Raw genomic sequence first — 24,309 nt, 5'->3', positions numbered from 1 at the left:
GGCAGCTGAGGATGCTGACTTTGCTGCCAGTAGAGGCTGGTTTAATAGATTTAAGTATAGGAGCAACCTCCATAACATTAAAGTTTAGGGTGAAGCAGTCAGTGCAGATACAGAAGCTGCAGATAATTTTCCTGACGAGCTAGCTAAGATCATTGATGAGGGAGATTATTCTCAAATGCAGATTTTTAATGTTGATGAAACTGGCCTCTACTGTGAAAAAATGCTTTCAAAAACATTTATAGTAAAGGAAGAGAAGTCAATGCCGGGATTTAAAGTAGCAAAAAAACACAGGCTAACCCTTTTGTTTGGATGACATCAGACTATTAGGGATGCATGGGATGAAGTGAACAGTCAACACTTAAAGGCATTTGGAAAAAGTTGTCTCCAGTTTACTACTGATGATTTGAAGGATTTGAAAATCATTTTGAAAAGGTTACTACAAATATTGTAGATATGGCAAGGCAGTTAGAGCTAGAAGTGGAGCCTGAAGATGTTACTGAACTGATTGGGTCACATTTACAGCCCCTAAGTAAAGAAGATCTTTTAGAACTTGAAGAGCTTAGGAGGAATAAAGAGGATTCTCATCCTGAGGAGGTATTGAATCCTATTCCTAAAGAACTAACTTGCAACAAAATTTCAAAGGCATTCAGGCTTTTTAAAAAAAGATATGTCCATTTTTGAATAGGCAGATCCCAATTTTGAAAGAAGTTCCAAAGTAAATGCTGGTATTTTAGATCAATATGCCTGTTATAGAGAAATCTACAGAGGAAAGAAAAGCATCCTCCCAAATCTTACATCAGCCTTCAACAGCAACTAAAAGTCCTTCTCAAGCATCAACTAAGTCTACAAAAAAGTCCATCCAAATTGTCTGCAAGAAAACGTTTAGCTGTAGACAAAGAAGATCCAGATAATGTAGAATTTATGCCATCCCCTTTAGATTTGCTTCAATAAATTTAAACTGTACAGCAGGCCCGTTATAACACGGTTCGCTTTACCCTGATTCGCTATAATGCTGTCACAGATCACTATAACGCTCTTTTACAGATTGCATTTTTGGCATATTTAACGAAATTATTTCATTTGATGGAGTCGATAGCTTGAAAATGAATAGCAAAACAGCATTAAAACATTTCCCACGTCGATTTGAGAAATTTTCCCACGCTCGGTTGAAATTTTTTGAGTGCTAATTTCATTGCAGTACAGTGACTTGTTACGTAGTTCCGAGATTAACATTTAAAAAAATGATCAAGTATATTGCTTGTAATATTTGCGTTATATGCATTTATCCAAAGTCTAGTCATCACTCAGTACAGTATTAGACATTGTGCGTAACGGGCAGTTTACTTGAACATTGTATCATAATTAATGCAACCAACGCAGTTACATTTTTGAAGAGCTAATAATGGCCGATAAGAATGAAAAAGCAACGTCTGGGCACAGTACGAAGACTATAAATGTAAGAAAAAGACTGAATTTGAAAATTAATTTAGACGTTTTGAAGCGAATCGATTCCAGTCAACGACAAGCGGATGTGTGCCATAATTTAGGACTTGCAACTTTAATGGTAAGAACAATTATAAAAAATAAAGAATTAATTTTAGCAGCGGGAAAGACAGCTGTTCCACTGGAAGCAACTAGGACTAGGCCGACTATTAGGATTGAAATGGAAAGACTTTAACTAATTTTATTGAAGATAATATTCCAATGCAGAATTCAGTTAAGTTAAATATTAAGAGAGAGAGAGAGAGAGAGAGAGAGAGAGAGAGAGAGAGAGAGAGAGAGAGAGAGAGAGAGAGAGAGAGATTAGCCAATATGATGATCTGAAGAAAACTGGCCTAAAAAAAAAAAAAAGTGGAACCATTTAAAACTAGTAAGGGCTGGTTGAATAGATTTAAAATCCAGGGAGAAGCTGCTAGTGCAGATCAAGGAGCCGAAACTTTCAAAAAAGTTAAAATTATTGAAGAGGGGTATTATGTGTTATACTTCTCAACAAGTTTTTAACATAGATGAAGCAGGACTTTTGTGGAAACAAATGCCTAAAAGAAGTTTCATATTGAAAGAAGAAAAAACATGCCAGGTTTCAAAGCAGCAAAGGATTGGTTGACTTTATTGTTGGGTGGTAACGCTGCGGGGAATTTAAAATTAATACCCCTTTTAGTTTATTTGGAAGTTCAACCCAAAATTGGCACATTTTTCATGATTAAATTAAATTAAATTCATTATTTTAATTGGAATTTTAAGTTTACTTTTGATATGTAAGTAGTTATCACATAATTATATAAGTATGTAATGCAGAATATTTTATATGTACAAATATTTGAATATTAAATATTTTGACCGATATTTGTGCATCTTTTCACTACTGTTTATTATTGATTAGGAAATATCCTATGGCACCGACTGCAACTCACAAATACATATGTTACCTTATGGGAATGCGGCGCTTGCTTAGCATGGATTCACTTAGTGCTCTGTTTTTCTGGAACAAATTATCAGCGTTAAGCGGGGGTCACCTGTACATCTAGTATGGTGTACAGAGAAAGTGAATGAATTGAGGTTATGCAGAAGCAGGTTTTTATCATTTATTTTGTCAAAAGTAAGGTTTTAAAATGATCAATCCCCTCTAATCGCATCTGCAACCTCCTACTTTTTAAATTTTCCTATCTTTCACTCTTCCTAATTTTTTCATACTTTTAATGCTTCAGCTGTGATTCCTCATGCATTAAGAATCTGCAGATAAAGGAACCACTATGTGGCAGACAACAGTGTTGAAGTGGGATTTACTTAAAGATGTAACTGCCATCAGGGGTAAAGGGAAGCGTTTTGCTTTCGTAAAGGTGACTACAGTGGTCTCACGCAGTTTTTAAATTCTATACAATGGGATCAACTGATGACGTTACCAAATTCTAAATGGGAAGCATTCAAGGAAGTAATCTTGGAAGCTACTAGGCTTTTTGTCTCAACTAACCCCAGGGATTCACATCTGGTGAGTATGGGCTTGGCACACCCAGGGCCCTGAGCTGGACATCATCACTCTTCTCTTCCTTGGTGATTCCCTTTTATCTCTCTCTCTCTCTCTCTCTCTCTCTCTCTCAGGGTAGTTCAGAAATTTTTTTTTTTTTGGCTGGTGCAGCATAAGCCTCAGGCTTCCTTGCACCATATGGCTAATAAAAATAATAAACTAAAAAATACTGTTCAAGGTTTAGGCCTGAATGGATGGCAGATGAACTAACATGGCAGAGAAGAAAAATGCATGGGATGCATATAAATTATCAGGCGACACAGAAGACTATAGTAGATATAAGATAGTCTGTAATCAATTCACAAAGGACATTAGGCAAGCAAAGGCAGATTACGAGAAACCTTTGGCAAAGGATGTTAAAAAAAACAGCAAGGACTTCTTTACTTATATAAACTACAGAAGGAAACGGATGAATCAGATCGGTCCACTTGATATTGACAGTTCGATTGCTGAAGAGCCTGCTTTGGTAGCTGACAAACTGAATGAGTATTTTGCATCTACATTCACACATGAGGAGTTATTCAAGAAGGGGAAGGCCAACAGTTTATCGAACTCTAGCAGGGATTTAAATGTTTTTGTAATAATTGAGAGCAAAAAGGAGGAGAAATTGAACATAAAAAAGGCACTTGGGTTGGATGGGATCTATCCAGTTATATTAAGGGAGGCAGCAAAGGAAGTAAATAAACCCGTAACCATAATTATGAAAACTTCCTTGAACTCAGGGAAGCTCCTGAGTCCAAGGAAGTGTGCAAATGTGTCCCAATTCACAAAGGGGGGGGGGATCAAAGGATGACACAAGTAATTACAGACATGTTATTTTAACTTGTGTTCCAGGGACAATAATAGTCACTGGTTAAAAAAGCACTGCAGGATCATCTAGACAAGACTGCAGTTATAGTTCAGACACAACATGGATTTGTTAAGGGGAAGTCTTGTCTGACAAATTTGATTGGATGCTATGAAGCTTGCTTTCTTGCATCGTATGCCTCTACTAATGCTAATGCGGTCACAAAGGAACTGGATGCAAAATATAATTTTGATATCATATACTTGTATTTTAGGAAAGCTTTTGATACTGTTGCTCATGGAAGACTACTACAAATTGGAGCAATACGGCATTAAGGGCAAGTTGCTGCAATGGATAAAAGAATGGTTGAGTGGGAGAAGACAGAGAGTGGTAATCAATGGACACTTTTCATTCTCAGTAGTAGAGAATGAAAAGGACCTGGGGGTAATTGTGCAGTCAGATATGAAGTTTTTTGAGCAGTGCAGGAAGGCTACAAGAGTAGCTCATGGTGTCTTGTCAATAATATACAGAAATTTTGCTAGCAGTAATAAGGAGGTGATTGTCCCCTTGTATAAGGCAATGGTCATGCTACACTTTGAGTACTCTATACAGATCTCATGGCCTCATTCTAGGAAGGATGTAGAGCTGCTGGAACAGGCACAGAGAAGGGCAACGAGATGGGTGAGGGGAACAAAGGTTTGTTCTTACCAAGAAAGACTTAAGTTCTACAAATTGCAGCATCTGGAGACTACCTGCGATTGGGTCACCTGAGAGATGATCTAATTGAAGTGTATAAGGCCTTGAATGATTTGAGCAAGCTCAATGCTGATGGAAATCTTCTTGCTCGGATTACTCACATGAGGGGACATAAAAATAAAACTGAGGAAAGACAATTGTAGAATAGATGTGCAGAAATTTGCCTTTAGCCAGTGGGTGGTTGATAGTTGGGACAAAAATTCCATCGGTCGTAGTGGAAGGTGAAAACTTAAATAGGTTCAAGGGAGAACTGGACAAGCATTTGGAGTGAATGGATGGGTGAAATGGAAAGTTCTTTTTTTTTGGCTGATGCTATATAAGCTTGCTTTCTTGCAACACATGCCTCTATTAATGCTAATGCTGCCAAACATAGTGTTTACATTTTATGTTTGAAGGTCACAAGCTTTTATGTAAATGCAGAGTGAAGGGACTGTCTTTCACAATTTTGTAAGTTGTCGCATTAATATTTAATTGCAGTGTTAATGGTAAGAGCTATGCTTAATTTTGTTTGACTTTCGAGCATAACGTGCATCTGCGGGTGAACAAAGGTTGTGATCCGCTTTACGACAAAGACCTCTAACCTAACCTGTCGTAACTGTGGGGTATGTCTGAATATAAAACTTATATAAATGGATTCACATACAAGTATGAATGAATTATGAGGTTGCAGGGCTTCAAGACTAGCATACAGGGTACCGATGAAATCAAAAATAACTGGGAATTATAAATTGTGCTGGATGATTAGCAAATTTCTTTCTCCAGATATGTAAGCTAAATGGATTGACCCCTGTTTGTCTTCCTTCTTTCCTAGAATTTAGGGTCAGGGCAAAGCAAATTGAACCTTGCAGAAGGGCAGTGCAAAGTGGCCATTTGGCATTGTCTAATAAAAAATTGGGTAAGGGATGCTGAAATCAGCATTAACTATCAACATTTTGTAATAGGTACAACTAGGATATATAATGGAATCATTTTTAGCAGAAGAATCTACATCCTTATACTTTGCTCGGCAAAATTAAAAGAACAAAATACTTTTTGGGAATATTTTATTGTGAACAGTGTTGCCCAAGGCAAACATTTGATATAACAGGCATCCTGACATGCAAATTCTGAATATCCAATAGAAATCGATCTATAGAGCGGTATATATCATGCAAATTATTCATGCCTATAAAAACACAGGTTGTGACCACATCACTTAATTCCATTTTCTGGCTTGCCCAGTGGGATAACCACATCTCCAGTTTTCAGGATGGCAAGTCATCATTGTTTAGATGACTCTTTGAGATGGCAGGCTGCTGGATGATTTGAAGCTGGGCAGTTGCAGGTTTTGGTATAGTACAAATATAGGAATGATGCCATGATAGAGGATATGTGTTTTATGAAAAGATACAGTTATAGAAGAGTAATAATATACCTAGATCAGCTTCACATAGATGCTTCAGCATACTGTAGTGAATGCTGTCTGATCCTGCAGCACTATTTGAACATTTGCTCAAGGATTCTTTGAGTTCAGCTAGAGTAAATGGCTGGTTACACGAAAGAGAGAGATTAGTTCAAAAATTCAATTTAATATGTTCTTCATTAGTTTTAATTCGTTGAAAGGTCACATAAGAGGAAGAGATGAAAATATTATAAAAAGACTCTGCTAATGCATTCGTAATATCAGTAGGGGAAGAGAGGTCCTGCCCATTCCATTGTATTATTGGAGATTGCAGAGGTAGAATTTTCCCATTGAGAGCTTGTATTTTCTTCCAGATGAGTTGAGTGTCAGAATTTTTGTTAATTGTTGAGGTGAAGCTAATCCAGGAGTCACGTTTTGCTTTTTTTCCTAATTTGTCTTGCTTTGGCTCTGAGTTTTTTGTAAACAATTGATTGGCAGTTGCTGGGATTTCTGAAAGTTGTTCCAAGCACGGTTTTTTCCTACTTTGCCAGGAGTGCTGTCAATAAAATGGCTGAATTTAAACTCCTGGTTAGGACAACTAATGCTGACATAATAGCAGTAACAGAAATGTGGTGCCACCCAGAAATTGGAGATGAGTTCCACTGTGGTATATATATATAATGTATTTAGGAAGAATAGGGAAGACAGAAGGGGTGGTGGTGTCATGGTTCTTATTAAAAGTAGCCTGAGTGCAAAAAAGGGCATTTGCTGAGCCTGAAGCATAAAATTCATGTGGTGTGAGTTAGTTGAAAGAAAAGGTATAATGGGAGTGGGAGTAATCTACAGACCAGAAGATTGTGAATAATATGACGAGAATCTTTACATGCAGATGGATTGTGCAAGCAAATGTGAATGTCATTATAGGTGTCTTTAACCTGCCCCAGATTGATTGGAATAAGTGGAAGGGAAAGTCACCGTGGGCAAAAACTTTTTTTCAATAAACTAGATGATTATTATTTATACCAGCATGTTAGAGAAAGTACTAAGGGCGAGAATATTCTTGACTTCACATTACTCACAAATCAAATGACATCACAGGACTTAAAGTACAGAAACCATTGTCAGGTAGTGATCAGGAATCATCAGTTGGCAGATGAAGAAAGCTGTTGCAGTAGTTAAAGGAACATGTTTTAACTTCAGAAGAGGGGGGGGGGGGCTTTGACAATTTAAGGAGCTATACGGCATTTATTAATTGGGCAGATTGCAGAGTGAATGTGAATATATTTGAATTATGGAATACCTTTAAAGCAAAAATCACAAAAGCCATGAATGCATACATACCATTCAGAAAATATTGTGGGAGGGGGGATGCTGAAATGGACGAAAAAGACAGCGTGGGATATTTATAGAGCAACAATAAATACCAAAGCCTACGACATGTACAAGTTGATCTGTAATAGTACCACAAATAAGGTTAATGTGGCCAAGGCTGCGTATGAGAAAGCATTGCCTAAGGGAGCAAAGAATGGGGACTAGGAATTTTTCACGTATGTGAATACAATGAAGAAGAAAGCTAATCAGATTGGACCCTTGTGCATTGGGTGTGAGAAAGTCTTACGTAACTCAGCTAGTGTTGCAAATGAATTGAATAACTACTTTCCACCGGTCTTTACTGGCATAAGACCCTTCCTGCTGAGAAGAGGCTGTATGAGTGAGGACGAGTGATATGAAATTAGTGAAATTAGTAATTACAGAAAGCTGTTTTTTAGAAAACCTTTTGAGGATAAAGGCAAGTATGGCTCCCAGAATTGATGGCATATACCCAGTAATTTTTAGGGAAACTGCAAGGGAGTGTATTGAACCAATGAGCTTAATTATGAGGGCATATTTGTACTTGGGGGAGATTCCTTTGGATTGCAGAAGTGCCAATGTATCATAAATACATAAAAGTGGTTCTAGGAGTGAAGTTGATAACTATAGACTAGTTAGCCTGACTTCAGTAGTAGGAAAAATCTTAGAGGCAATGAATAAGAGTGCAATACAGGGACATTTAAATATATACGGCATTCTGAATAACACACAACATGGTTTTGTTAAGGGAAAGTTATGATTAACTTAATAGGCTATTTTGACAGTTACTCATGAGCTGGATGTACGGAACAATTTTAACATGGTTTCATTGGCTTAGCATTAGTTGAGGCGTATGATGCAAGAAAGCAAGCTTATACAGCATCAGCCAAAAAAAAAAAAAAAACCTTCTCATTTCAACCATCCGGTCACTTTAAATGTTTGTCTAGTTCAGCCTTATATTTATTTAAGCTATCAACTTCCACAACAACAGATAGAAGTCTATCCCAGCAACCAAATACCTGCTGGCTAAAGGCAAACTTCCTCACATCTATTCTACAACTGTCTTTCCTCAATTTGAATCTATGCCCCCTTAGGTTCTTAATCTGAGCAAGTGGAAGCTTGAGCCTGCTCAAATCATTCAAGGCCTTATACTCCTCGATCAGATCACCTCGCAGGTGCCCAGTTTCCAGATGCTTCAACTTGCAGGACTTAAGCCTTTCTTCGTAAGTGCATCCCTTTGTTCCTCTCACCAATCTTGTAGCCCTTCTTTGTACTCAATTCTATCAACACTACATCCTTCCTAAAATGAGGACTCCAGACCTGTATACAGTACTCAAGATGTGGCCTGACCACTGCCTTATACAAAGGGATAATCACCTCCTTGTCTCTGCTAGCAAAATTCCTATATACCATTGACAACCCTCCATGGCAGCCCATCTACACTGATCAGATAACTTCATATCTGACTGCACAATTACCCCCAGATCTTTTTCATTCTCCACCTTCCTGATACCACACAGTTGGTATGTTTCTCTTGGGTTACTGTTACTCATATGGAGTACTTTGCATTTGTCATTGTTAAACTTCAGTTGCCACTTCTTAGCCCACCTGCCTAACTTTTCTAGATCCTGTTGCAGTAGCATACTGTCTTTACTGTCATTAACAACCCTGCCAATCTTTGTATCATCTGCAAACTTGGACATTAAGCCTGATATACCTTCATTGATATCATTGATAAATACACAAAACCACAATGGGCCAGTACCAAACCCTGGGGAACTCCGATAATAACATTAGTCCACACAGAGCAATGTCCACTTATTACCACTCTCTGCCATCTCCCACTCAACCATCCCTTTATCCACTGCAGTAACTTGCCCTTAATGCCATACCACTCCAATTTGTACAGCAGTCTTCCATGCACAACAGTATCAAAAGCTTTCCTGAAATCTAAGTATATGATATCAAAATTATTTTTTGCTTCCAGTTCCTTTGTGACCACACAGTAGTATTCAATCAAATTGATCAAACAAGACTTCCTCTTAACAAACCCATGCTGTGTCTGAGCTATTACTGCTGTCTTGTCTAAGGTAACCAGACCTAGACAAGACCACATATCACCTCTTTAACCGGGGACTCCATTATTTTCCCAGGAACAGAAGTTAAACTAACAGGCCTATAATTATTTGCGTCAGCCTTTGAACCCCCCTTTGTGAATTGGGGATACATTTGCACATCTCCAGTCCACGGGGACCTTCCCTGACTCTAAGGATGCTCTCATAATTATGGCTAAGGGTTTGCTTACTTTCCTTGCTGCCTCCTTCATTATAACTGGATAGATTCCATCTGCCTCAGGTGACTTTTTTATGTTTAACTTCAAATTCTCCTCCACTTTGCTCTCAGTTATTACAAAATCAATTAGCTCCCTGTTAGAGTTTGATAAACTTCTGGCATTCCTCTCCTTGAATAACTCCTCATGTGTGAATGTAGATGCAAAATACTCATTCAATTTATCAGCTACTTGAGCAGAATCATCAATAGTCGAACCATCTATGTTAAGTGGACCAATCTGATTCATCCCCTTCCTTCTAGAGTTTACATAAGTAAAGAACTCTTTGCATCCTTTGCCAAAGATTTCTCATAATTTATCTTTGCCTGCCTAACCGCCTTTGTGACTTGATTACCGACTAGCTTATATCTGCCACAGGCAGCTTATATCTGCCAAAGGCAGATATTTTGTGTCGCCTGATAATTTATATGCATCCCATGCATTTTTATTCTCTGCCATAAGCCTCATTAATTCATCCGACATCCATTTAGGCCTGAACTTTGAACAGTATTTCTTAGTTGGCATGAAAAGCCTAATAGCCTCCAAGATTAAGTCCCTGAAGGCTTCTCATTTAGAATTCACCTTTGGTAACATCATCAGTTCATCACACTGTATAGAATTTAAAATCTGTCCGGGACCACTGTAGTTACCTTTACGAAAACAAAAACCCTTCCCTAGTTGCATCTTTAAGTAAATCCCACATCAGTACACTGTGATCACTGTCACCTATAAATAAGAGTAGGAGTGTGTTATAGACCTAATGACTCGAATGAGTACAATGAACAATTGTACAGAGAAATAGAGTGGGCTAGTAAATCAGAATGTCTTATAATGGGGGATTTAAACTTCCCAGATATTGACTGGAACTTGTGGGTTGGTCACTCACACACTAGTCAGACTTTTGTGGATTTATTGGATGATTGTTTTCTGCAGCAGCATGTTCGAGAGGCAACCAGAGAGAGTAATACTCATGATCTGGTTATCAGCAGTGATCATTCGTGTATTAAGAATTTGCAGATAAAGGAACCACTAGGTGGCAGTGATCACAGTGTACTGATGTGGGATTCACTTAAAGATTTAATTACTATCAGGGGTAAAGGAAAGGGTTTTTGCTTCCGTAAAGGTGAGCACAGTGGTCTCAGAACGTTTTTAAATTTTGTACAGTGGGATCAACTGACGATGTTACCAACAGTAAATTCTAAGTGGGAAGCATTCAAGGAATTAATTGTGGATGCTACTAAACGTTTCATACCTATTAAGAAATACTGTTCAAGGTTTAGGCCTAAATGGTTATCTAATGAACTAATGAGACTCGTAACAGAGAAGAAAAATGCATGGGATGTATATATCAAGCAACTCAGAAGTCTATGGCAAATATAAGCTAGTCTGTAATCAGGTCACAAAGGAGGTTAGGCAGGCGAAAGCAGATTACGAGAAATCCTTGGCAAAAGATGTAAGAAAAACAACAAGGATTTCTTTACTTATATAAACCCTAAAAGGAAGGGGATGAATCTGATTGGTCCACTTGACATCGATGGTTCGACTGTTGATGATCCTGCTCAGTTAACAAACAAACTGAATGAGTATTTTGCATCTACACTCACACATGAGGAATTATTAAGGTTTGAAAATGGCAGAAGGTTATCAAATTGTAGCAGGATACTTAATGATTTTGTAATAACTGAGAGCAAAGTGGAGGAGAAATTGTTGAATTTAAACATAAGAAAAGCACCTGGGGTGGATGGGATCTATCCAGTTATATAAAGGAGGCAGCAAAGAAACTAAGCAAACCTAGCCATAATTATGAGAGCATCCTTGGACTCGGGGGAAATTTCTACGGACTGGAGAGTGCAAATGTATCCCCAATTCACAAAGGGGGATCGAAGGGTGACACGAGTAATTACAGACCAGTTAGTTTAACTTCTGTTCCGGGTAAAATAATGGAGTTACTGGTTAAAGATGCATTGCAGGATCATCTAGACAAGACTGCAGCAATAATTCAGACACAGCATGGGTTTATTAAGGGAAAGTCTTGTGTGACAAATTTGATAAGATATTATGATGTGGTTACAAAGGAACTGGATGCAAAAAATAATTTTGATATCATATATTTGGATTTCGGGTTCCACATAGAAGACTATTGTACAAATTGGAGCAGAATGGTATTAAGGGTAAGTTGCTACAATGGATAAAAGGATGGTTAAGTGGGAGAAGACAGAGGGTGGTAATCAATGGGTGCTGCTCTTCGTGGACTAATGTTATTAGTGGAGTCCCACAGGTTTCGGTGTTGGGTCGACTGTTGTTTTGTATATTTATCAATGATATTGATAAAGGTATATCAGGCTTAATGTCGAAATAGTTTGCAGATGATACAAAGGTTGGCAGGGTTGTTAATGACAGTAATGACAGTGTGCTACTGCAACAGGATGTAGATAATTTGGGCAGATGGGCTAAGAAGTGGCAACTGAAGTTTAACCTTGACAAATGCTGCATATGGGTAGAAGTAACCGCAGAGAAACATACCAACTGTGTGGTACTACACTTAAGGTGGTAGAAAATTAAAAAGACCTGGGAGTAATTGTGCAGTCAGATATGAAGTTTTCTGAGCAATGCAGACAGGCTGCCAGAGCAGGTCATGGGGTTTTGTCAATGATATATAGGAATTTTGCTAGCAGGGAAAAGGAGGTGATTGTCCCTCTGTATAAGGCAATGGTCAGGCCACGCCTTGAGTACTGCGTACAGGTCTGGAGGCCTCATTTTAGGAAGGATATAGATTTACTTGAGCGTGTACAGAGAAGGGCAACAAGATTGGTGAGGGGAATGAAGGGATCTTCTTACCAGGAGAGGCTTAAGTTCTGCAAATTGCAGCAGCTGGAGACTAGGCACCTGCGCGGTGATTCGATTCAGATGTATAAGGCCTTGAATGGGTTGAGCACACTGAATTCTGATGGGACCTCCCACTTGATCAGATTACGAACCTAAGGGGGCATAAATTCAAATTAAGAGAGGACAGATGTAGAACAGATGTGCGGAAATTTGCCTTTAGCCAGCTGGTGGTTAATTGCTGGAACAAACTTCCATCTGTCGTTGCGGAAGTTGATTGGTTGAATAAATTTAAGGAGGAACTGGACAGGCTTTTGGAGGGAATGGTGTGATTTTTTTTTTTTTTTTTTTGGCTGATGCTGCATAAGCTCATACACTTGCTTTCTTGCATCATATGCCACTACTACTACTACTACCACCTAGTGGTTCCTTTATCTGCAAATTCTTAATGCATGAATAATCACTGCTGATAATCAGATCAAGGGTATTACTACCTCTGGTTGCGCCTTGAAAATGTTGCTGTAGAAAACAATCCTCCAATAAATCCTTGGTGCCTCCGTAGCCAGGTGGGAAGGAGCAGCAGTGCGTAGCACACACTTCTTGATTAGACAGGAGTTCGAGCCCGTCACCACCAAATACGGAGGATGCGGAAATGTCAGGGAATGCCACCGCATATCCTCGAGCAATATGGCCTTAGTTGCTAATGCTCCTAAAAACCAAATAACAAACAACAAACCAATAAATCCACAAAAGTCTTGCTAGTGTGCGAGTGACCAATCACAAGTCCCAGTCAATATCTGAAAAGTTAAAATCCCCCATTACAAGACATTCTGATTTACTGGCCCATTCTATTTCTCTGCACAACTGTTCATTGTACTCATCAGTCATTAGGCCTATAACATACTCCTACTATCATTTTCCCTTTCCCAGTGTTTATGTCGCACCAAACAGACTCAACATTGCACTGTCCACACATGTCAACTGGATGCACTTCCTTAGATTTTATGTTTCTTAACTTACAGCATTCACCTTCTCCCTTCCTACCCTGTCTGTCCTTTCTGTACACACTATACTCCCAAAATTCCAATTCTGCACTGCTTATATCTATGTGACACCATGTTTCTGATATCCCAACAATATCTGCCTTTGATGTCTTGATCAGCAATGTATTTTATTTTATTTTAGCATGATTTTAGCAATGCATTTGACTTTGTCTCTCATGAGATAAAGTCAAATGCATTGTCAAAGTCATGAGAGGTTAATGTACAAGCTGGTACAGGCTGAGATTACTGGAAAGATTCTAAGATGGATTGCTGGGTGGCTGCAGGACAGAAGGCAGGTGTGATTAATGGATATTCTTCAAATTGGTGTAATATCAGGCATCAGGTCCCCCAAGGGTTGAATCTTGGACTACTGTTGTTTCTGATTTTCATAAATGACATTGAAGAAGAAATAGAAGGCATGAGGTCAAATTTTGCAGACAACATAAAGATTTTCTACCACTGTTTGGTAGAAAATCTTTATAACGGCATTTTTAGAATATAACGGCAGTAATGGCCTTTAGCTGCTGTTATGCTGTAACACCTCCTCCAACAACAACAACGTAAAGAATGGTAGAGTTGTTAATGTCAGCACACCAAACAGTGCTCCAGGGTGACTTGAACAGACTTCAAAAATGGTCAGAGAAGTGGCAGCTATGCTTTAATGCAGCAAAATGCAAGGTCTTACACCTGGGGAATAGCAGCCACAAAATAAATTATACACTTGGTGGAGTTTAATTAAAAATAGGAAGAAAAGGATCTTGGAGTTACAATATGGGCAGATAAGAAGTCTTCTGAGCAGTGTAAACAGGCAGCCAAGAAAGCACATGGTGTCCTACAGAATGTTTGATGATTTATTAAATGTTATCTGTAGAGACAGGGAAGTCTTAATCTCACTGTACAAGGCAATTAACCAGATGTCAAAAATTTGAAAACAGCTAAAGACAAAATGGCAGCAACTGACAGGGACACTGAAGCAAATCCCTTGGATTTGCTTCAGCAAACAGCAAAGACATCATAGCCCAGCAATCAGAGTATCAGCAGCCGTGCATACCCAGATCTTTCAGATTGTGAACTTGCATGGAGCACCTGCATTAGATCTCCACATACAAAATGAAAAGGAAAGGCCAATGCCAAACTACAGCAGCTTGCATTGGCTCAACAAACTGAGCAAGAAATAAACGAAATGCCACAGTGCTCATATGTTGAGGATTGATGGATTGATATGTTGAGTAGTGCCCAAATGTTGAGGATTGACCCACCAAACTAATCACAAGATAGCAGGCAAACAGTTCAACAAAGCCAAAAACCAAATGTTGTACTTGGTCGAATTGACTAATCTACACTAACAACCAATGAAGCCATCAGTGAAACCATGACCAAACACATAAAATCCAGCTTTAAAAATCTGAAAGTTAAGGCCATATGCAAAACACGAAATACAGGCATAACAGTGGAAACTGCCACTTCAGCTGATGCAAAAGCACTCCTTCAAAGCCCAATCACAACTGACCTTGGCCTGCAGATGGAGATAGCAAAACCCAGACGCCCTTCCATAATCATTTTTGATGTATCAAGTGATACCCCCAGGGAGGAACTAATAGAAGAGGCATACAAGCGAAATCTCATTGACCAACTAGACAAGGAGGATGCACAAAAAGGCTTCCAACTGAAATACTTCACATCAATGATATCAAAACAAATTGTTAACTGGGTTGTTGAGCTCAGCCCCAACGTCTGGAAAATAATCACTAGACAGCAGAGGGCACACAGGTATAGAGAATTTGTTGTGGTACCCATGTGCTTCAAATGCCTTAAGTTTGGGCACATGAAGCATACCTGTACTGCTACTGTGTCCACTTGTGGACACTGCATGGAAAAAGGCCACACCTTTAAGGTGTGGCCTTTTTCCAAAAGAGATCTGATCCACCAAAAGAGATCTGATCCACCCATTTGTGTCAGCTGCAAGGCCAACAAAATGAAGCATGATCGCTCCATCCTACCTGCCCCACTTATCTCAAAGCCAAGAGGTTCTACCAGCAAAAAACCAATTATGGAACCACACAATAACAACACAGAACCAGAAATTAAGTTTGTTTAACTCAACACACAGCACGCCTGACTTGTTGTCAACCAGCTGAAAAAGAAATTGGATGAAGAAAACAGACATCTGCCTAATACAGGAGCCATATATACATTCCAAAAAGATTCAAGGGTACCCCATACCCTGAGGCCAACCAACAGACAAGTGAAATACAACATTTCATCCGTGAGGAAAATAACAGATATGATAATGACCTGACCGAACCGCCATTTCTACCAGAGAAACTTGCAACTGCGCTAGACAGAACAAAACCCAACAGAGCTCTTGGTCATGATCTTCCCGAGGCAGAAGTAATCAAAAAAATTCCATGAACACCATTCTGAGAACCTCCTGGCTCTCTATATAACTGCTTTGCTAAAAGACGAAGACATGCCTAGAAGCAGACTTGTCTTCGGTTAATTCTGAAAAAGCCAGACAAACCATCAATGCTGCCAAGCTCATATAGACCTATCACTTTCCTCTCAGTAACATCCTGGAATGACTTCTATACAATAGGGCAATCAAGCTACAACCTTGCTAAACTTCAATCTCTGCACCAACATGGCTTTAAACAAGGAAGTTGCACCGAGGATGTGATACTCTCTTTAACTGCAGCTCCCTCTGCCACTGGCACCTCCATAGCCAGGTGGGCAGGTTGTTATTTGTTATTTGGTTTTTAGGAGCATTAGCAACTAAGGCCATATTGCTCTGGGGATATGTGGTGGTCATTCCCTGACCTTTCTGCATCCTCTGTATTTGGTGGTCATGGGCTCAAACCCCGGTCTAATCAAGAAGCGTGTGCTATGCACTGCTGCTCCTGCCCACTTGGGCAGTGCATAGCACACGCTTCTTGATTAGACCGGGGTTCGAGCCCGTGAGCCACCAAGCACGGAGGATGCGGAAAGGTCAAGGAATGACCACCGCATATCCCCGGAGCAATATGGCCTTAGTTGCTAATGCTCCTAAAAACCAAATATCAACAACCCTCCACCACTGAAAGGTAATATCAGCTAGCAGTTTCCATTGATTTTCAGGTGCTTTTGACACCCTATGGTGGCCTAGTATCATGACAAGCCGCACAGTAATGGTCCGGAACATTCATGGAGAATCCTGATGAACAGTATCCAGAGGCTGCTTCCAAGGGTCTGTTCCTAGGACCCATGGTCTCGTCGATCATTCTTGATGGGCTGCTAAACACCAAAATTGAATACCAACATCCATTGGCTTTTGTAGATGATCTCAATATGATGCAACAATTTCACAATACAAAGTTAGTCCCTGAACTTTTTGATCAAAATCCGTAATTTCCACTTTATTTTATGTAAATATCAACTTAAAGCCAATATAAAATAAATAAAATGAAAAAATTCATACTACAAAAGTAAAAAGATTTTGCAGATTATTTGTTTGAAAGCATACTGTATTTATAAAAAATAATATACTCTTTAAATGCCTTAAGTTTTAAGAACCCACATTTTCAGAAATACAGTACAATGTGCAGAGTGTAGTAAGCAGACTGATAATTAATTTGTAATAAGCACTTTTTGAGTGGGTAGATGGTGCTGGAAGGAACATAAATGTGTTAATTACCCGAGAGTTCAGTATTAGCCAATCCAGCCAAGGGTTAAGTTGCGTGTAAACACGGAATTGGAACTGTGTGTGTGTGTGTGTGTGTGTGTGTGTGTGTGTGTGTGTGTGTGTGTGTGTGTGATTGAATGCTATATTAAATGTGAATCTGTGACTCAAACTCAGTGTAGTTTTTGCAAGAGGTTCAGTGTGAATCATAGAGGTGTTGCTCCTTCATGAAATACTATCATTGCTTGAGTAAAAACGATGGGAAACTGGTTGTGTTGTTTGAATGAAACCCAAAGGACCAGCAAAGACTGTAAGAACACCTGAAATATTTCAGCTGTGAGATGCATTTGAACAAAGCCCTACTTTTTCAGCATAGAGACATTCTCAATATTGCTACGAATCTTCTGCTAATCTCTCAGCCAAATTTTACATCTGGATTTACACTTTCATCCCTACAAGTGTCACTCGCACAGGAATTGAGTGAATGTGGTAAAGCAGTCTTCAGTTTTGCCAAGATTTTCAAAGATTGTTACAACAGAATCCAAATTTAATTAACAACCTTTTAATAACAGATGAATCAAACTTCCACCTCTGTGGTGCTGTAAATAAACAGAACTTTCAGTTTATTGACAGAAATCCACAACAGTTTGATGAAAGACCACTGCACAATCCCAAGGTTGTAGTTTGGTGTGGAATTGCATCATTTGGCATTTACAGTCCATATTTCTTTGAGGACAGTGATGGTAATTCTGTTATGGTAAATGGTGAGCATTATGGATCCACACTGGAAATTTTTTTGGCTCCACAGATTCAGGATCAAGAGTCAATGTGGTTCCAGCAGGATGGAACAACTGCCTATACAGCATAGTAAACATGAATTTTGTGGCGAGTTTGGCAATTGGGTCATTTCTTGTTAGCTCAGCTGCACTGGTCAGCTAGGTCATCTGATCTTTCTGTGATGCAACTTCTTTTTGTGGGGCCATCATAAGAGCAAATTTTACACCAACAAAATTCAAGCAGTTGCTAAACTAAAGGATAGAATCATGGAAAGGATTCCAGCAATTAATAATGCCATGAGAGTGTTTGTGTAATGCAAAATATCACAAAAATAATTAAAGACTGTATTGACAAGCAAGGGGGACACGTACATGATGTCATTTTTAAAACCAAGTAGCAAGTAAAAATACATTTTCACTTGACTTAAAAAATCTGTATTAAAAATTGCTCATTTTAAGAATTAAAATAAAGCCTTTAGCAATTTAAAATGTTCATTCTGCTGTGCTCTATCCTGTGTATAATTTACTACTTTGCACATATGAATATCTTGATAATTTTTGTTTTTAATATTTAATTTTTTAATGAATTAATACTGAAACTCAACCTCAGTGCAAACAAAAATGTGTGGATGCATGTTGCATTAAGGTTTATATTACTAATTGTAAGGCTCTTTTTCCACTTTACAAATGAGTAAATAATTTTCTTGGATTTGGACGTTTTTTATTTATGCTAGAAAAAAAAATAACTAGTAAAAGTAAGCACTTCTATATTCATCATAGCAAGTACTGCCGACCGGGCTAGCCGGGTAGGTAAAGTGCCTGCCTGGCAACCCAAAGGTCGCGGGTTCGATTCCCACCTCGGGCTGGATATCACGATGGTGCCGAACCAACCGGTTGGTTGGATATGCCGGCCATGATACACGTAGGAAGCAAGAAAAAACTGGTTTCTTCATGTATTGATCACGTCATACGAAATAAATAAATAAATAGCAAGTATTTGCCACCTCCCATAACTGCATCATCTCACATCATATCAAGCACCTGTGGGATGAGGTTGAATGATCTCTTCAGAGTAGAGATCTTCAGCCATCTAATTTGTAACTACTGTGGGAAGCAATTAAGTCAATATGGACCAGTGTCCCTGTGGCATGCCTTCAGCACCTTACTGAGCACATTCCACAAATCCAGGATATTCTGAGGACTAAAGGAAGGGGATGGTCCACTTGCTATCAGGCAGAGTCTTCCTAATAAAGTGTGGATGTTAATTGTATATGCATATGCTGTATACTTTAGTGTATATATTAGTATTAATAATGGCAAATGATGCAAGGAAGCAAGCTTATACAGAATCAGCCAAAGAAGAAGAAGAAGAAGAAGAAGAAGAAGAAGAAGAGGGGTGGGGAAAATCCTCATCTGTTCATCTCCTCTAATAATTTTATTAATCCTTCCTTACATTTATTTGAACTATTTACATAACAGATGAAAATTCATTCCAACAATCAATTACTCTGTCTGAAAGCAAATTTTTGCATTTCCATCTTGCAACCATTATTTTCAATTTAAATTTAGGTTTCCTTAGGACCAAGAAACAATAAGGATTGCCATCAACATTTAGGTTATTCAATCCATTTAAAGATCCTGAATATTTTGTATCTCAGTTAATAAACACTTCAGTCAAGTCTTCCATGTTAATAAGCATTAATTGTTAGTATTGACAAATGATGCCAGGAAGCAAGCTTATACAGCATAATCCAAAAATTTATTTTTATTAAAAATAAAAAAGATACATACAATAAGTATTGCAAACTTTTAAGAAAAGGTGAAATATTGGTATAATCCATGAACAATTCAAAACATCAACTTTTTCCAAAAAAAAAAAAAAAAACCCTGCACCTGTCAGATTCTGCGACACTGTTTGTGTTATTTGATTTGTGCCATCACTGGCCAGGTTAAGAAAATCTTACAACTCAGTAAAACTTAAAAAAATTCTCATAAATTTGTAATACTTACCCTATTGTTTAATCCTCTATCAAAAAAACAGTCAAAATATCCTACTAAAGCAGTAACTGAACAATCTTTAAAATATTCCATTGTAAAGACTGATGTGAATTCACAGTCTTTGGTAGAACATGTCATTAGGTCAAATTCCTAAAAAAAAAAAAAAAAAAAAAAACACAACATACATACATACATAGACATACACTCCCACCTAAAAGTTTGTAATCACAGTATATGAAAACAGTTTATGTAAATTTTTTTAAAATTAGCTATGATAATGTAACGTTTAATATATTAAAAAAAAAAAAAAAACACACACTACAAAGTACTTTAAGATTTTTTATTAAGCATTGAAAAATTTATAGCAAAAAAAATATGGAACTGATTAATATTAACAACTATACTAATTTTTCATCAAAATATCCTCCTTGAGATTTTATCACTGCCTTACAGACATGGCAGTCTAGTTAATTTTATAATAGTGTCTTGACAAACATTATTCCAAGTGATCTGCAAGGTTTTCTATAAATTTTGTGAAGATGGGCAGACTTCATGAACTTGACAGTCTAGATGATCCTATAAAAGCTCTACTGGGTTTAAGTCAGGCAATTGGGGTGGCCACACCATAATCTGCAATACCCCTCCTGTTTTTTAGTTGCTAGAAAGACCCTGCAAGCTGTGCTTTGGGTCATTGTCTTGTCTTGTTATAATATAAATTTTTTTCCACAAAGTTGAAGAGGATACTGCATTATGTTCAAGAATGTTTTTATAGCATTCTCTTCTTAACATTCCTTCAATTCTGATGATGACCACTTCAGAAAAACAGAAGAAACCCCAGATCATAACGGAAATACTACCGTCTTGACTGAAGGCACTAAACAATGCAGCACCATTTTTATTTCAGTTGATCATCTCGCAAAACTCTACACTTGGATCCAAAATTTTCAAAGTTGGATTCATCCATCCACAGTACATTTTTATAGTCTTCAATTGTCCAATACTGATGGCTCTTAGCCCAAGAGAACCATTTTTTTTTCAATTTTCTGGTTTTAATAAGGTTTTCCAGACCTCTACAAGGCCACGAATCCTGCTTGTTTAAAACAAAGTTTTACAATGGATGTAGACATGGGAGTTTCTCTGTTCCTATTGATCTCAGCTCGAATTTCAGGCCCAGTTAGTCGACTGTGTTTAGAAATCAGTGTTACAAATATTCAAATATTCTCAAATATTCTAGAAATTTCTTAAATATTAATTCAGTTTTTTGATTTTTATACATAATAGAAAAATATTTTAATAAAAAGTGGTAAACAAGTATTTTAATAAAACAGGTATTTTAATAAAAACTTTAAAAATTAATAAAAATGAAATGTGATTCCAAACTTTTAGGTAGGAGTGTACATTGTGAAGCACCTTAATTTGTGAATTAACATATACTGTTCTATACTACACTAGACAGGGTTCAAAAAGATTGTGGCTACAGTAAATCCTCCAAATTGCCATCATAGTAATGCTCCATTTTTGATGTCATATGCAGTAGATACTCAATGGTATGTGTGTGTCTGATCTTTGGATAGTGCTGTAGAAACACAGAAGTAGTTGTGCAGCATAGAGATATTCTAAATGATGTACATCATTTAGAATATCTTTATTCTTTCTTACCAGCTTCCTTGAAACTGGTAAGAAAAGTAGTTTGTACTCCTTTAAATAAAGCACCCAGCTTTCTGCTCATGCTTCTCATGGAAGGGCAACAAGATTAGTGAATGGAACAAAAGGGTGCTCTTACAAAGAAAGGCTTAAGTTTTGCAAATTACAGTGTCTGGAGACTAGGCACCAGCGAGGTGATCTGATAGAGGTGTATAAAGCCTTGAATGGTTTGAGCATGCTCAATGCTGATGGGATTCTTCCTCTAGCTCAGAAAAATCACCTGAGAGGGCATAAATTCAAATTGAGGAAAGACAGATGTAGGATAGACGTGCGGAAATTTGCCTTTAGCCAGCGGGTGGTTGGTTGGTGGAACAGACTTCCATCCCTTGTAGTGGAGGTTGATAGCCTAATTAAGTTTAAGGCTCAGCTGGACAGGTATTTTGAACGAACAGAGGGGTGAAGTGGAAGTGGTTTTTTTTTTTTTTTTTTTTTTTGGCTGATGCTGCATAAGCTTGCTTTCTTGCATCAAATGCCTCTACTAATGCTAATGCTAATAACTTTCTTTATAGAGAGTTATAATAGCACTTCTTTTTTCAATGCTCAGTTCCTTATTTCTTGCCATGTTTATCATGAAACACAAAAACTTTTGCCAAATACTCTTTCAGAATGATAGGTGTTTGATTTTATAAGTTACAGCTCTTACTCCTCAATTTACATTATTGCAAAACACTCTAGAATCACCTATGTTCTACCACATTCAGGAATCTTGTACAATGTTCTACCATATTCACGAACCTTGTACACCCTTCTGGAATATTCTCAAATATTCTAGAAATTTCTTAAATATTAATTCAGTTTTTTTGATTTTTATACATAATAGAAAAATATTTTAATAAAAAGTGGTAAACAAGTATTTTAATAAAACAGGTATTTTAATAAAAACTTTAAAAATTAATAAAAATGAAATGTGATTCCAAACTTTTAGGTAGGAGTGTACATTGTGAAGCACCTTAATTTGTGAATTAACATATACTGTTCTATACTACACTAGACAGAGTTCAAAAAGATTGTGGCTACAGTAAATCCTCCAAATTGCCATCATAGTAATGCTCCATTTTTGATGTCATATGCAGTAGATACTCAATGGTATGTGTGTGTCTGATCTTTGGATAGTGCTGTAGAAACACAGAAGTAGTTGTGCAGCATAGAGATATTCTAAATGATGTACATCAAGCAAGCATAGATTCCTTAATGTTAATTTGCATTTGAGTACCTACAAGGGAAATAACCATGTCAGCCAGTCCACCTGCTTGTACTGAGAAGCACTGGATGATGAAGATCCTGAACCATATGCACACAATGTATCACATAAAAATTCACATATTATAAAATAAAATACAATGTTAAAAGGGATAAAAATATAAAAATTATGGTGTCATTTTATCATTTATGTGATGGAACTTTTTGATATAAAATAAAATGAGTATTTAATTAAAAAATAAATAAATAAGAGGTATAAAAATATAAACATTAATGTGCCATTTATCATTTATGTGGTGAAAGAACCTGGTGAAAGAAATAAGTACTCAGCTGATCTTAAAGTAGAACTTCCTTTTAAAAAAATTGAATCTCAATTTGATTTCAAAAGGTAGATAAATTAAAATTCTTACATGTTAATTTTCTATATGTGGATCAATAGTGAAGAAACTTGGGTATTGACCTCTATTGGATTTAAAGGAAGCAGCGAATACAGTACTCAGTTCAAGTCACTACTGAAAACCAATCTATGTTTGACAATGTAAAACAACTTTGAAGCTTAAACTTTTCAACCGTTACATGAGTAAGATGTTATTAGTTAGTCATCTACATCTCTATGGAGCAGTCCTTCCACAGTAATGGAAAAAATCATGAAAACTTGAGCTTTATAATGGACTTTTAAGCAATAAACAGTCTAACAACTTTGATTGATTTCCCTTTGAAAAACATAGGAAAATCGATTGACTGAAGAGATTGTTCAATTTCATACTGCAAACTCTACGGGAACAAGCAATTACTTTAAGAAGCTCTTAAGAGATTAGCAGAAACTAATCTTTGACATGCAATCTGTTTTTATCAGAAGTTACCTATCATGGATGCCTTATTATGGAAGATGGAATAATACCATTTAAGAAAATGTTCAAGATATGCCAGATTGTGCACCTATAAGAACATCAAGCAGGTAAGAAGGTTTTTGGGAATGGACAATTTTTACACATGATTAATTCCTGCCTGCTTTAAAATAATGCTCCCTATATATCAGATCTTAAGAAAAAGTACAAAATTTCTTTGGGGTGAGTTGCAACGTAAGGCATTCAACCTGCTCAACCTTTTCTGGAGTACATACATACATACATAAACACACATATATATAATATGAAAACTCTAATTAAAAAGGGAAAGAAATTAAAAAAAGAGAAAAATTAGTATAGCAAACATTAGTGGCAGCATTAATGCACATTCCACTACATGTTTCTTGTAATAATTAAAATAAAATAAAGATCAAATAAAAAAATATATATTTTATTTTAGTTATATATACACAGTGTCGTGGTATGCCTACCATACCATAACGTGGTAGGCACACCACAACCTAAATGCCTAGGATGCCATTTAGGTAGGGGCACTTTGCCTTTGTGCAGATTATTTAATTTTATGGGTTATCCATATGCCCTAGGCAAATCAAGCATTTGCCTAGGGCATAGTGTA

At 37.4% G+C, this 24,309-nt stretch overlaps 1 protein-coding gene across 1 annotated transcript in view; it reads right to left on the bottom strand.

Annotated features, from left to right (window-relative positions):
• The window catches only part of LOC150076361 (protein arginine N-methyltransferase 3-like), a 240,780-nt gene that overhangs the window by 31,892 nt on the left and 184,579 nt on the right, over positions 1–24,309 (bottom strand). The window contains exon 9 of the mRNA XM_090387332.1: positions 19,933–20,070. Within this exon, the coding sequence (XP_090243458.1) occupies positions 19,933–20,070 (138 nt within the window). The remainder of the gene's footprint in view (positions 1–19,932; positions 20,071–24,309) is intronic.

Source organism: Mastigoproctus giganteus, chromosome 13 (assembly GCF_048544385.1).
Source record: "Mastigoproctus giganteus isolate SK-2022 chromosome 13, ASM4854438v1, whole genome shotgun sequence".
Taxonomy (NCBI): Eukaryota; Metazoa; Arthropoda; class Arachnida; order Uropygi; family Thelyphonidae; genus Mastigoproctus; species Mastigoproctus giganteus.
Note: the sequence above shows the minus strand (reverse complement) of the source record. Positions and strands in the feature narration are given on the sequence as shown.